At 42.0% G+C, this 14,271-nt stretch overlaps 1 protein-coding gene across 4 annotated transcripts in view; it reads left to right on the top strand.

The window, feature by feature from the left end:
• Window positions 1-14,271, top strand: part of LOC143284771 (uncharacterized) — an 81,428-nt gene that overhangs the window by 48,446 nt on the left and 18,711 nt on the right. For all 4 annotated transcript variants that reach the window (XM_076591746.1, XM_076591745.1, XM_076591744.1 and 1 more), the window contains exons 10-13: window positions 9,209-9,352; window positions 10,335-10,559; window positions 12,132-12,295; window positions 13,922-14,064. In XM_076591746.1, coding sequence (XP_076447861.1) covers window positions 9,209-9,352; window positions 10,335-10,559; window positions 12,132-12,295; window positions 13,922-14,064 — 676 coding nt within the window. The remainder of the gene's footprint in view (window positions 1-9,208; window positions 9,353-10,334; window positions 10,560-12,131; window positions 12,296-13,921; window positions 14,065-14,271) is intronic.

Here is a 14,271-nt window from a genome sequence, read left to right as displayed (position 1 = left end):
TTAGAGAGAGGTGCCAGTAATGTACTGAATAAAGAAATAAAACCTAGATAAGTAACATAAATGATAAAACAATGAAGAAAATCTTCAGGAATTAAGCATATTCTTTGAAATTACTTGAAGAAACAAGGGGAGGAAGCTAAATCACTGCCCCGAAAAAGGGGACTTGAAAGTAGGTATGCAAAGAAAAAGATGGCAAAAAGCCCCAAACAAAACAAACAACAAAAAAACAAGAAAAAGATAAGCGTGAATGCAAGGGGCAGCGGAAAATATGTTGAAGGGATAATGGGGTGGGGGGCGGGGGGGGGGGGGGGGGGGGGTGACTGGGATGGGGTGGAATACTTATAAATTTCTGAGAAAAGACAACAACAACAAAAAACAACAACAATATATGTGGAAGGTGTCAGTGTTAGGTAGAATTTTCAAAAAGAAAAATGATTGGAGATGGTCACAAGAGAGCCAAGCCACTATACCTGCAGTGATGCAAAATCATGGCAGAAGGATTATGAAGTATTTGTATTTTCTATCCACCCGATTTGGCTGCACTGCGAGCACCCGGGGTAATACACCCTTGGGACCTAGACAGCACAGCATTGTGGGAGTTTTGGGGGTAGGGGTGAACTTCAGGTTGTTCCTTTGAGGGTTGCAGAGTTGGTGCTATGAAGAGAACTGTTTACAGGGATATTTATGGTAAAATATCAACAACAGTATGCTGGCATGTTTCAGTGCAAAGAAAAGGGGGGTGGGGGGGTGTATGAAGGGGGTGTCACAAATGAGGTAAGGGTAAAAAGTGAGGGGTGTTTGGGGAGTTAGGGAGGGGATGAAGGGTGGTGGGGTGGGGATATGGTGGAGGGTGTCTGCCTTTGAGACATTGTATTTAAAGGTGTCAGGGTCATGTGCTCTCTTTCTTTTTGTCTGGCTCTGTTACTCCCATCTGTGTCAGTTCTTGTTTGGTAATGTACATGTGAATGGGTGTGTGAGCTCGTGTTTTTCTCTTTGGTTTGAGTTTGGGGGTGCATGGTAATTTGGGAGATTGTGTGTATGTGTCGTGGCTTGTGTACGTTTATGTGTATTTGTTTGTGCTTTCATATCTGTGAAACCATGTTTGTTGCATATCTATGATGCATGTGTGTGTATGTGTGTCTGTATGTTTTATATTTATTTGCTTATTTGTTTATTTGCTATCATTATTGTCTTATTTTCTTTTTGTTTATTTATTTATTTTTATTATCCTCTTTTTTTGTGATTCAGATATTTATTTACTTCTTTATTTATTTTTTATATATTTTTTTCTTTTTCTCAAGGCCTGACTAAGCCCGTTGGGTTATGTTGGATACGCTGCCGGTCAGGCATCTGCTTGGCAGATGTGGTGTAGCGTATGGATTTGTCCGAACACAGTGACGCCTCCTTGAGCTACTGATACTGATACTGTTTGAGTGTGTGTGTGTGTGTGTGTTCTGTCTCTTCTTTTGCGCGCGCGCGTGTGTGTGTGTGTGTGTGTGTGATTGATCTGCCTCTTCTTGTATGTGTGTATGCATGTGTGTTTGAGTCTTTGACTCTCTCTCTCTCTCTCTCTCTCTCTCTCTCTCTCTCTCTCTATATATATATATATATATATATGTATATCATTCTCTCTTTTCTCTGCATGAGCCTATATAAAACCTCAGCACATTTGAGTAATTACAAACCCTCATCTGTGGTTTGGTCTTCTTCTTCTTCGTTTGCCTCCCGTTAGATGAGCAGCCCGGTGTCCTCGATGAAGGCTGCCGTCCGTCGCAGCTTCTCCAGAGTGCCATACAGGTTGGCTTTCACTGCTGTCGGTGTTGGCCAGTACTTCCTCCTGGATGCTGCATGCGTCGTACGGTCTTGAAGGATGTGGTCGGTTGTCATTGGTCCCTCACCACAAGGGCACTCCCCACTCTGTCCAATGCCAAATTTTGTGTGCATGTGGTGGAGCAGGCGGTTGTGTCCAGTCCTCAGGTGGAAGATCCTGACCTGTTCCCGTCGTTCCAGCAAATGGTATCTGTCTTCTGGGTTATGTTTGGGGTGCTGGAGGCGCCACTTTATTCTTTGTTGTGCCTTGATGATTGTCTTGATTTCATCGTATGACACCAGTTTGTTGGCCTGCTCCTTCTGTGCACTGTCTTTTGCCAGAATGTCCGCTTTTTCATTGCCTCTGATGCCACAATGTGCTGGTACCCATTGTATCACCACTTTCTCCACTCTGGCACTCAGGGCAACAAGGGCTGAAGTGAGATGGTTCTGTTCTTTGCAGCGGGAGTACTTGAGGGCTTGGAGCATGGAGAGAGCATCTGAGAACACCACCACCTGCTCTGTTCTTGTGGAGTTCTGCGAGACTGTTGTGGCTGCCTCACAGAGGGCTTCACGCTCAGCTAAGTTGGTGGAGTATTTTCCTGTTGGGATTGCAATTTCTTCATCTCCGTCTTTGTATCGGAGGAAGATTCCAGTTCCGCCATCCCTCATTGCTTCTGTGGTGGAGCCATCTGTAAAGACATGGGTATAGTCTTCCTGGGGGTACTGGTTACAGATGTACTCCATGGCCAGGGCCTTACTTTGGGTGTCTGACTGTGTTCCTCTCTTCTCCACTCCGGGAATGCTGGTGACGACTGTTGGGAACACCTGCCTCTTCCAAGTTGGGTGGGTGACATTTGCCAGGATAGGTTTTGCTTCATGTTCCATCAAGACTGGGGTTTCAAGGTGTCTTGACTGGTGGATGAAGCTGCCTCTTTTCAGCCGGCTCTTGGTGGGTCTGCTCATTCTGTTGTTCATTGGATGGTTTTCAAGGCGTTTGAATTTTGCTGCCTGGATGAGGATCTTTGTGTCCCCTCTGTCCTCCAATGACTGTAGCCCAGTGGTCTCCTCTATCTTCAGGATTGGGGTGGATCTCATAGCACCAGTTATGACACACTGAGCTTGGTTCTGTATCTTGTTGAGATGGTCGAGGTTAGACTTCGCAGCTGATGCCCATGCTGATGTCCCGTACTCAACTACAGGTCGGACTCTCCCCGTATAGAGTCTCTTCAGGACACGTTCATCAGCCCCCCAGTCCGTCCCTGCAAGTTTCTTCATGATCGCCAGTCTCAGCTTGGCCCTGCTACAGCATCTGGTGATCTGCTGTTTCCAAGTGAGCCTGCGGTCAAAGGTCACTCCCAGGTAGGTAGGTGTGGGTTCCTCTGCAAGCCTTTGGTTGTTCAGTGTCAGTTTCGCCTCTTGCTTCTTGCTGGATAGGCTGAAGACTGTGTAGGTTGTTTTGCCTGAGTTGACAGAGACAAGCCGTTCCTTGGTCCAGTTGCTGATCTTGTTGAGCACAGCCTGGAGGCGTACCTGTGCTGTAGTGGTGTACTCTTCAGAGCACTAGAGTACCAGGTGATCTGCGTAGATCGCTCCTCTGACCCCTTTTGGCAGTTCTCTGTCGATGTCATCTATGAAGATGAGGAACAACGTTGGCGAAAGGACTCCTCCTTGTGGTACTCCCTGTCTCAGCACCTTCTTCTTGCTCTTCTGGCCCTGAATCTTGACTCAGGCTTGGTGGTTGTGTAGGTACTGGCTGATCCAGGTGTACATCCTCCCAGACACACCACATGCCGTAGTTTGAGCCTGAGTCCGTCCTTCCAGACTTTGTCGAACGCCTTCTCCATGTCAATCCAGACAGCAAGCGTGTTCTTCTTTTCTTGGAATGCGTCCTCAATGCTTTGAGTTGTGGTTTGCTGTTTTTTGTGGATTTTTTTTTTTTTTTTTTTTTTAACTTGAGCAGGTACTTAAAGATGCAACTTTAGAAAAATAAGTAATGTGAAATGAACTAATATTAAACTAGTTAGATATCTCCTCTCCTTCCTCTCTCTCTCTCTCTCTCTCTCTCTCTCTCTCTCTCTCTCTCTCTCTCTCTCACACACACACACACACACACACACACACACACACACACCATAATACATTGGGCTCCCACTGCCATATCCCACTCATTCCATCCCTATGACTCCCTGTCCCCTTTATTTTTTCTTTCTTTTTCTTTTGGTCTGTCAGATCGATATTGGAATTTACAATTTGCTGGATGTGGTGGCCAGATGGTTAGAGCGCTGGATTCTTGCCCAAGTTTCCTGAGTTTGATCCTTCTGATACACCCGTTGGGTGAATGGTGGATGTATTTTATATCTCCCAGGTCAACATATGGGCAGACATGCTAGTGCCTGAACCTCCTTCGTGGTTATATGCAAGGAGAGAATCAAATGCACACGTTGAAGATCCATAATCATGTGAGCATTCAGTGGGTTATGGCAACAAGAACATACCCAGCGTGCACACCCTGAAAATGGGAGTATGGCTGCGTACATGTTGTGGTAAAAGCATAAAGTCATGCACGTAAACACTCACTAGTTTATATAGACTAATAGAGTGAATGTGGGGGTTGCAATTCAGTGAAGAATTGACTTTGGAACCCCACATGCATTATACTACATGCGACAAACTTGTGGAAGATGTTGATGATGGATTCAAGGCAGGAAGAGACAGAGTAATTTTTTATGGTGACTTAAAAAAAATCTTATTTGATGATCATTTTAGAGGGGGGAAAAGCAAAATGGTTTCTGCTTGTGGAAATATATTGTTTTTAGCAGCCTGGCCAATGCTGGCTGCAGTGTTAGAGGCAGGAGTAATTATGTGCCTTCAGAGAAACGAAATAATTACCATGTCTAAAAACACATAGGGGCGGGCAGCTGAAAGATATAAAGCAGGTTTCCAACACTATTTGTGTGTGTGTGTGTGTGTGTGCTGCTTGTGCTTTTGGGGGTGCAGGGAGGTGAGGGAGAATTGATGAGGATCTCAGGGAAAGTGGGAAGAGTTTGGAGGAGGGGAAGGGAAGACCAGTTTATTTGTTCAGCGGCTGGGGGCCATGGTGGCTCAAAGGGCTGACACCATGTGGGAGTCATCCCAGCCTATGTCGGTCTTCCAGCATGGCTGCCCACCAGCTTCAACCAAGTCTCCCCTACCCCTCCCTACATTGCGCCCCTCAACCCCCACCCCACCTCCACCTCCACTCATCCCCCTTTCTCTCTCCTGCACACAAACACACACACACACACACACACACACACACACACACACACACACACACCAACCAAAAATAAAGAAAAAAAGAAACACACACACACACACACACACACACACACACACACACACACACACACACACTCACTCACTCACTCACTCACTCCTCCTCCTCCTTCTCTTCTTTCTTTGCAGCAGGTAACACCATACATGATACATCTACCACATCAGTTAACACCGTACATGATACATGTATCAACCACAGCAGCTAACACCGTACATAATACATGTATCTACCACGGCAGCAAACACCGTACATAATACATGTATCTACCACAGCAGCTAACATCATACAGGATACATACATCTACCACAGCAGCTAACACCGTACATGATACATACATCTACCACAGCAGCTAACACCATACATCATCTACCACAGCAGCTAACACCATACATGATACATACATCTACCACAGCAACTAACATCATACATGATACATATATCTACCACAGCAGTGTTACATATATCTACCACAACAGCTAACACCATACATGATACATACATCTACCACAGCAGCTAACACCATACATGATACATACATCTACCACAGCAACTAACACCATACATGATACATACATCTACCACAGCAGTGTTACATATATCTACCACAACAGCTAACACCATACATGATACATACGTCTACCACAGCAGCTAACACGGTACATGACACATACATTTACCACAGCAGTGTTACATATATCTACCACAACAGCTAACACCATACATGATACATATGTCTACCACAGCAGCTAACACCATACATGATACATATGTCTACCACAGCAGTGTTACATATATCTACCACAACAGCTAACACCATACATGATACATACGTCTACCACAGCAGCTAACACCGTACATGACATACATTTACCACAGCAGCTAACGCCATACATGATACATATGTCTACCACAGCAGCTAACGCCATACATGATACATACGTCTACCACAGCAGCCAATGCCATACATGATACATACGTCTACCACAGCAGCTAACGCCATACATGATACATACGTCTACCACAGCAGCTAACACCGTACATGATACATATGTCTACCACAGCAGCTAACACCGTACATGATACATACATCTACCACAGCAGCTAACACCATACATGATACATATGTCTGCCACAGCAGCTAACGCCATACATGATACATACATCTACCACAGCAGCTAACACCGTACATGATACATGCATCTACCACAGCAGCTAACACCGTACATGATACATACATCTACCACAGCAGCTAACACCGTACATGATACATATGTCTACCACAGCAGCTAACGCCATAGATGATACATACATCTACGACAGCAGCTAACACCATACATGATACATACATCTACCACAGCAGCTAACGCCATACATGATACATACGTCTACCACAGCAGCTAACGCCATACATGATACATATGTCTACCACAGCAGCTAACGCCATACATGATACATACGTCTACCACAGCAGCTAACACCGTACATGATACATATGTCTACCACAGCAGCTAACACCGTACATGATACATACATCTACCACAGCAGCTAACACCATACATGATACATATGTCTACCACAGCAGCTAACGCCATACATGATACATACATCTACCACAGCAGCTAACACCGTACATGATACATACATCTACCACAGCAGCTAACACTATACATGATACATATGTCTACCACAGCAGCTAACGCCATACATGATACATACATCTACCACAGCAGCTAACACTATACATGATACATATGTCTACCACAGCAGCTAACGCCATACATGATACATACATCTACCACAGCAACTAACGCCATACATGATACATACATCTACCACAGCAGCTAACACCGTACATGATACATATGTCTACCACAGCAGCTAACACTATACATGATACATATGTCTACCACAGCAGCTAACACCATACATGATACATATGTCTACCACAGCAGCTAACACCATACATGATACATATGTCTACCACAGCAGCTAACACTATACATGATAGTGTGATACATCTGCCACAGCAGTTGACTTGTTATGAGTTATTCTCTCTCTCTCTCTCTCGCTCTGTGTGTGTGTGTGTGCCTAAGTCCATGTATGAGTCTCTTGTTTCATAGAAATGTTCTAATTGAGAATATTCAGATTTTTTATCAACTGACCAAGTTGGCGTAAGACAGGGATGTGGATAAAGTCAATTCTCTAACGGTGTGTTGTAATAGGTTAAGGCTAAATGTTAATAAGGATAAAACTAAAAATGTTATTTAGGAGGGGAGGATATCTCAGTTTAAAAAAAGAAAAGTAAAAAAAAGTTTTATGATGGAAAACAATTAGAAGTTGTGAACAGCAACTGCTATCTTGAATATGTTAATTTACAACAATGCTCAGTGGGAATATTGGAACCAGCCATTTTGTGGAAAAAGCACATAAACTTCTTTGTCGAGCATTCAGGATATCAAAGAGATGTTTAGAGAAGGCTTTTTCAAACTCTTTGATTAAAGAATTCAACCTATTTTGATGTACTCGAGCGAAATATGGAGTTTAAAATGTTTGGAAAATATTGAGAAAGTGCATTTGATTGCCTGCAAAAGATACCTCGGTGTACCTCTCAAATCACCTAACAAACTTCTTTATTCAGAGTTAAAACAATATCCCTGCCAGACCCCTTAACATCAATTCATATATTACCTAAGCAGGCATATCTCTTGCTATCAAACCAGGGCATGAAGGGCAGTAAATGCTGGGTAACAGGGATCAGAGAAATTCTAGCTAAAAGTGGATTTTATCAAGAATGGTAAAATCAGGAAACTGACCATACTAAGTATTTCTGTCACAGTTCAAGCAGTGACTGATTGATGTATTTACAAGCATGGATGTTGTTGGGAAAAGGAAAGATATGCTTTATATAGATCTGTACAAGAGGGTTTTTGACATGGGTACTATATCAAACATATAAACATTTATTGTCTCAGAGTACCTCTTGTGAAAACCCTTAGGCAAGATTTTGTTCACTTTCAAAAAAGTTAATGGAGATGAATGTCATCTATGTTTGCCCATGGTATAATAACTTACAAAATTTCCAAGGCTTGTATTCTAATGTTTCTAATTCTATGGACACACTTTTGTATGGTATGTACAGAAAGATGTCTTGATCAGTAACCAATTATATCTTCCATTCAGTTCAGATCCAGCAAAAAATCATTAAAGATTAATAAGTGCATTAATTTCACTAACAAGTAGCAGTGATTGTGATGTCATAGAGTATAAGCTACTCTGAAGACTGTTTTTGTTTTGTAGTATGATAATGAAATGTAAAGTGTTAAACTGCTATGATAAGACTTACTGCTAAAGTGCTATGTGTATTGTAGTGTACAATGAACGCTATTCCATCCCATCCCCACCATTGTAATGATGCCTGTGGCTTATGTACAGTTAAAAAGTTCTCTCTCTCTCTCTCTCACACACACACACACACACACACACACACACACAGTCTCAACATGTAAGAAACATGAACTTCTGGTAAAAAGTGCATTCAAACTAACTAAACCTGAACTTCTGGTAAAACATGCATTCAGTTTAACTGAAACTTAACTAAACCAGTTTGGTGTGTGTGTGTGTGTGTGTGTGTGTGATTTCTGTGTTGTCTGTTTCCTTGGTGTATATTTTGAAAATGGTGATGTGTTGTATTTGTTTTGCTGTGATCTGGGCTTGTGTAATGTGAGACTGATATTATGTGTGCTTGATTTTGTGTGTGTGTGTGTGTGTGTGTGTACATGGTTTTTTGAGTCACATTCTTAAATTTGTATATTTTATTCTAAAGCTCAAGGAGCCCCACCTGAGATGGTTGTACTGTTTTTTAATTGTACATTACCTGCAGTGTTTTAGTGACTTTGAAGTGGTGTCCACTGTGAAGATTTTGTTTTCCCATGTCTTCTTACCTCCCAGTCTGTGCCTTTAGAGATGATAAGTATTTCTATTTTCATTGTTTCATGAACTGAAGTATTGTCTTTTTGAAATAAAGTAAAACTGGAAATATGCAGTTTTACACTGACACTGAAAAATATACATTTTTTCCAGGGATTTGACCCACAATCAGCTGAAGGTGATTTTCCCGACCACTTTCAAGAAGCTGGTCCACTTAGAAAACCTGTTGCTGGACCACAACAAGCTGTCCCGCATCGACCAGGGGGCCTTTGATGACCTGCAGGACCTGGTTACCCTGTGAGGGCTTGTGCCAGCTCTCTCTATGTCAGCTCTCTCTCTCACTCGCTCGCTCTCCCTATCACATTGATGAGCTTTTCTACTTTTATCCTTATATTTAGCAATATTATGTCATTGTGACAGTGTGTTGTGGGAGATAAGTTACTTGTAAATTTAACTGTGACTTTGGAATTAATTTCTGCATCTTGAAGAAAAAGCTAAATATGAATTTTTGTGTGTTTATTTTATTTTTTTTATTGGGAATTAACTATTTCCCTTTTGCACACATTTCCCTCCAGTATGACCAGAAATGCAGTGAAGATATGTGATCTTCCTGTGTGTGTATATCTGACTTAAAAGCTAGCTTTGAAGGAAGATAGTAATCATGGTCATTAAACTATAACCTATAGGTAAATATTGTGCTCTTTAATGGTTACCAGCTCTTCTACCATTGGGAGTGTAGATGACAGAGAAATAATTCCCAAGGTCTATGATGATGATGATTATTAGTAACATGATTATTATCATATGATTGTTATTGGTCATGGTGGTGGTGGTATTGTTTTTAGCTGTTGAGAAAGATGAGCAGTTGGATTAAGCACAATTCTGACCTCAACTAAGCTATTGAAATTCATGGAAAAGGGGAAGAAAGAGGAGAGAGAGGGAGAACTGGTCGTGAAAACACAGAAAGGTAAAGCTTTTTGACTGGCACTTTATAAATCTCAGCACTGTTCTGTTGTTCTTTCTTTTATTCATTTATTTTCTTTTTTAGATTTAGATTAAGAATAATGTTGGTCTGCCTGAATTGATATTTACTGTTCAGACAAATGTGAGTGATTGGAAGTCGCATGATGATTTCCGTTAATTTCTTGAAAAAATTCATAAATCAAGTCAGCTTCTTGACAGGTTTTAGGAGTGTGATTATAACCCACATACTGTGAATGCAGTAAAATGATAAGAAGATCTGTTTTATTTTTGTTGGTGTGTGTTTGTCTTTGAACAGAGAAATGAATGATAATGCGGTGGCTTGGACAATGGAGGACATGCAGGGAGCGTTCCAGGGCCTGAGGAGCCTGATGAAGCTAGGGCTGAAGATGAACCACATCAAGTCCATCACCAACCACGCCTTCACTGGCCTCAGCCGCCTGCGTCAGCTGCACCTGGAGGATAACAACATCACCACCATCCAGGAGTTTGCCTTCCAGCCTCTGCAGGACCTCCGTGAATTGTGAGCACCACATGGCCTGCCACGTCTCTGTCATGCTCTGTTCCTGTCTGTCTGTCTGTCTGTCTCTGTTTCCTGTGTTGAATTTGACAAGTATAGCAGCTCTGAAACGGCTCCTTCTGTTCCTGTCTGTCTTTGTTTCCTGTGCTGTATATGTGGCGCGTATTGCTCTGAAACGGCCCCGCTGCAGTCATCTGGGCAAAAAGCAGCTTGATTTGACTGAAATAGAACTACCAGTAGATAAGCTTGATTTGACTGAAATAGAACTACCAGCCTGTTTGACTGAAATAGAACTACCAGCTTGATTTAACTGAAATAGAACTACCAGCTTCATGTTACTGAAGTAGAACTACCAGTCTGTTTGACTGAAATAGAACTACCAGCTTGATTTGACTGAAATAGAACTACCAGCCTGATTTTACTGAAATAGAACTACCAGCTTGATTTGACTGAAATCGAACTACCAGCTTGATGTTACTGAAGTAGAACTACCAGAAGACCAGAAAAAAAATGAAGAAGACTAGAAGTTGGCTTCATTTATAATGTGGAGAATCAGTCTTTGATGGTATTAGCCGAAAGTGTGAATACATGAAACTGATAATTCATTTTAAAGTGGATTATGTAACAGTATTGCTGGTTGGGAAGGAGAAAGTTTTCACCAATGTGTGATGAATTAAACTGTATATGTCCATGAAAGATATGTGTGTCAGGTCAGAGGCATAGCCCTTGCGACTGGTACCATGTAACCCAGTACTACGTGCCGCATGTGAAGTCTCCCAAGGACAGACCAGGCGGAGGAGGAAACCTTTCCTAACAGCTGTGAAGGCGGAAGAGGATGACCAAAGGGCAGGGGGGGAGCTCTTATCCTTGGCTGGAAATCCTCCTTGGAGACGGAACTCCGAAGAAAAAAACCTGCACCTGCCGAGGCCATTCTACACGTGGCAGTATCTGCACTCTGAACATCAGTAGGCAAGAGACGAGAGAGTGGGGAAGGGTACATAACTCCTCTTCACTAAAAAAAAAGTCACCTGTGCTGGTCAGCCAACCAGGCTAACGTCGGAGAGGAGCAGCCTGCCCAGCATGGAAAGCCTGCTTATCCAGTGCCAGCTACGCTGGACAGGACACATTGTCCGCATGACAGACAGCAGGATCCCGAAGATGCATTTGTATGGCCAGCTGAAGGGAGGCCACTGCAAACTTGGAAGACCCTGCAAACGCTTCAAGGGCACCTTGAAGACAAACCTCAAAGCCTGTGACATAGACATCGCTTCCTGGGAAACTGATGCCCTGGACTGCTGTCGCTGGAGGATGCTGTGCTCTTGTGGCATAAAGACATTTGGAAACAAGAGAACGCTGGCCATAAAGGAGAAGCGTGAGCGAAGGAAGCAGGGCTCAACTTCTGGAGACGTTTTCCCTTGCAACACCTTTGGGAAGTGCTGTGCATCCAGAATCGGTCTCTTTTCCCATATGATGACACACACCGACAGATAAGCATGCCTGCCTACTCATCTGTCGGTCTGACGGGAGACTCCAACATCCATGAAAGAAAAAAATTATGTAACGTTTCTGTTTCAGGCGACTGAACTCCACCAACTTGCTGTGTGACTGCAACTTAGCCTGGCTGCCAGGCTGGTTGAGGATGTTTGGCTTTCAGAACTCAGTCACTGCTGTCTGTAGCTACCCCCCCACCCTGCAGAACAGGAGCATCTTCAGCATTCCTCTGGATGAGTTTCAGTGCAGTAAGTGTAGTCTCTTTCTTTTGTGTTCGTGTGTTTTGTTTTTGCAGAGTTACTACTCTTCCATGCAATAGAGACAGGTATGTGTAAAAAGTAGATCCCCTGTCCTTTCCCACATTTTTTGTTCATTAAGTCTGCTTACCAGAGTAGTTTCTATTATGGCTGTTTTACTTTGACAGTGTTAGGTTTTTGGGTAATTTGATTTTAGCCACACTGTGAGTCAGTGTAATAACCCTGTCTTCTGATGAGTGTCTGTGTGTTAAAGTAACCTTTAACAAATTTGTTTTCTCCAGAACTACATTGCCAATACCAAGATTTGGATTAAACATAGAGAAATATTTTTCCCATTCATACCAGTTATAGCATGTAAGCCTTCTGGATCAAACTGTATATTTCTGGAACGTGAATGTTTTGTTTGGCTGGCCTCTGGATCCAGAATTTGTTTCTGTGTTGTTCCAGTTTCATTGCCAGAACATTAGTTTTGGGTTTAAAGATGGCATGAGTGACATTCTATTTCTTGTCTGCAGGTAAAAGAAAAGAAAAAAGAAAATCAGGATAACTCCTATTTTAGTATCCTAAAATCAGGGACATATTTTAATGGTAATGTTCATGCATAGATGAAACAACATTACCATAAGTAGACTTTGTAACCCATTTTTAGTGGTTGTGGCTTCATTTTGAGGAATATTTTGCTCAATATTTTAATGCAGTTTCAATTGCTTAACTTAGGTGTGGTCATCTTGCCAGGCAAGAAAGGTTGTCTGCAGTGACAAGTTTATTCATTCAGTTTGTGCCAGTCAAGCTGATTTGTACCGATTGGAGCCGTTCTTTCCATTTTTAGCCCAAGTACTGATGGACAAGTCTTGAGATATATATATATATATATATATATATAAAGAACTGGTGGACTAGCATATATATATATATATATATATATGTGTGTGTGTGCGTGTGTGTGTGTGTGTTAAGTACTGGTGAACTAACCTATATATTAAATGCTAGTTGACTAGACTATTAAGTTCTAGTGGACTGGCCTACATATATATATAAAGTACTGGTGGACTGGCAAATTGGTGACTGCTGTGATGGTAATTAACAGAAAAATGAAATGCTAATATGCTATTTATGACAAAACCTTTCAGAAAGCTGAATGCCTCAAGTATTTGAAATGGGGCAAAAAATCATCAGCAGTGTCATTTTTTTTTTCTTCATAATTTGAGTATATATGTGTGTGTGTGTGTGTGCGTGTGTGTGTGTGTGTTAAGTACTGGTGAACTAACCTATATATTAAATGCTAGTACTGGAAACACTTTCAGGACATAAATGCAAAAATGAAAATTGCTAGAAAATATGGCAAAATCTTTTCCTGAATTGATCAAACATCCCACTTTATGATGGTAATACTTTAAAGAAGTGGCTTTTACCAGCTGCCCTGCATTGAAGTTTTCATGTAGTGTGTGTGCTTGTGGATGGGTGTTTGCTGTGTATGTGCGCATGTAAGTATATGTGTGTAGGGAATATTTTGTTTGGGTTTTTTTTTATGTGATTTTTCATATCTACAATTTGTAGTATTGTGCTGGTGTAGAGAGACTTTGCAGAAAAAAGTAAATTGTTCAATTATATTTTCAGATGAACAGGAGATCCCAAAGCCAATCATCCTGACCAACCCCGAATCACAGAATGCCTACAAGGGAGAGAACATGACATTGACCTGCACAGCTGCCATCACTGGGGAAGCTGAGCCCACCATTCACTGGAAGAAAGACAATGAGGCAAGCAGCTGAGACGTTAGATCTGTAGAACTGTTTGAAAAATTGCACCGAAAATGAAATGATGACATTGATAATGATGATAATCAGCAGCAGCAGCATCATCATCATCATAATCAAACAGTGCTGTAGTGCACTCCTCTATGTTTAAAAGCTCCCTGTGATGAAATAAAAGACTACATTGTCACATCTCACATGTGCCTGTCTCAG

Source organism: Babylonia areolata, chromosome 8 (assembly GCF_041734735.1).
Source record: "Babylonia areolata isolate BAREFJ2019XMU chromosome 8, ASM4173473v1, whole genome shotgun sequence".
Lineage (NCBI taxonomy): Eukaryota > Metazoa > Mollusca > Gastropoda > Neogastropoda > Buccinidae > Babylonia > Babylonia areolata.
This window is presented reverse-complemented; position numbering and strand designations above follow the sequence as displayed.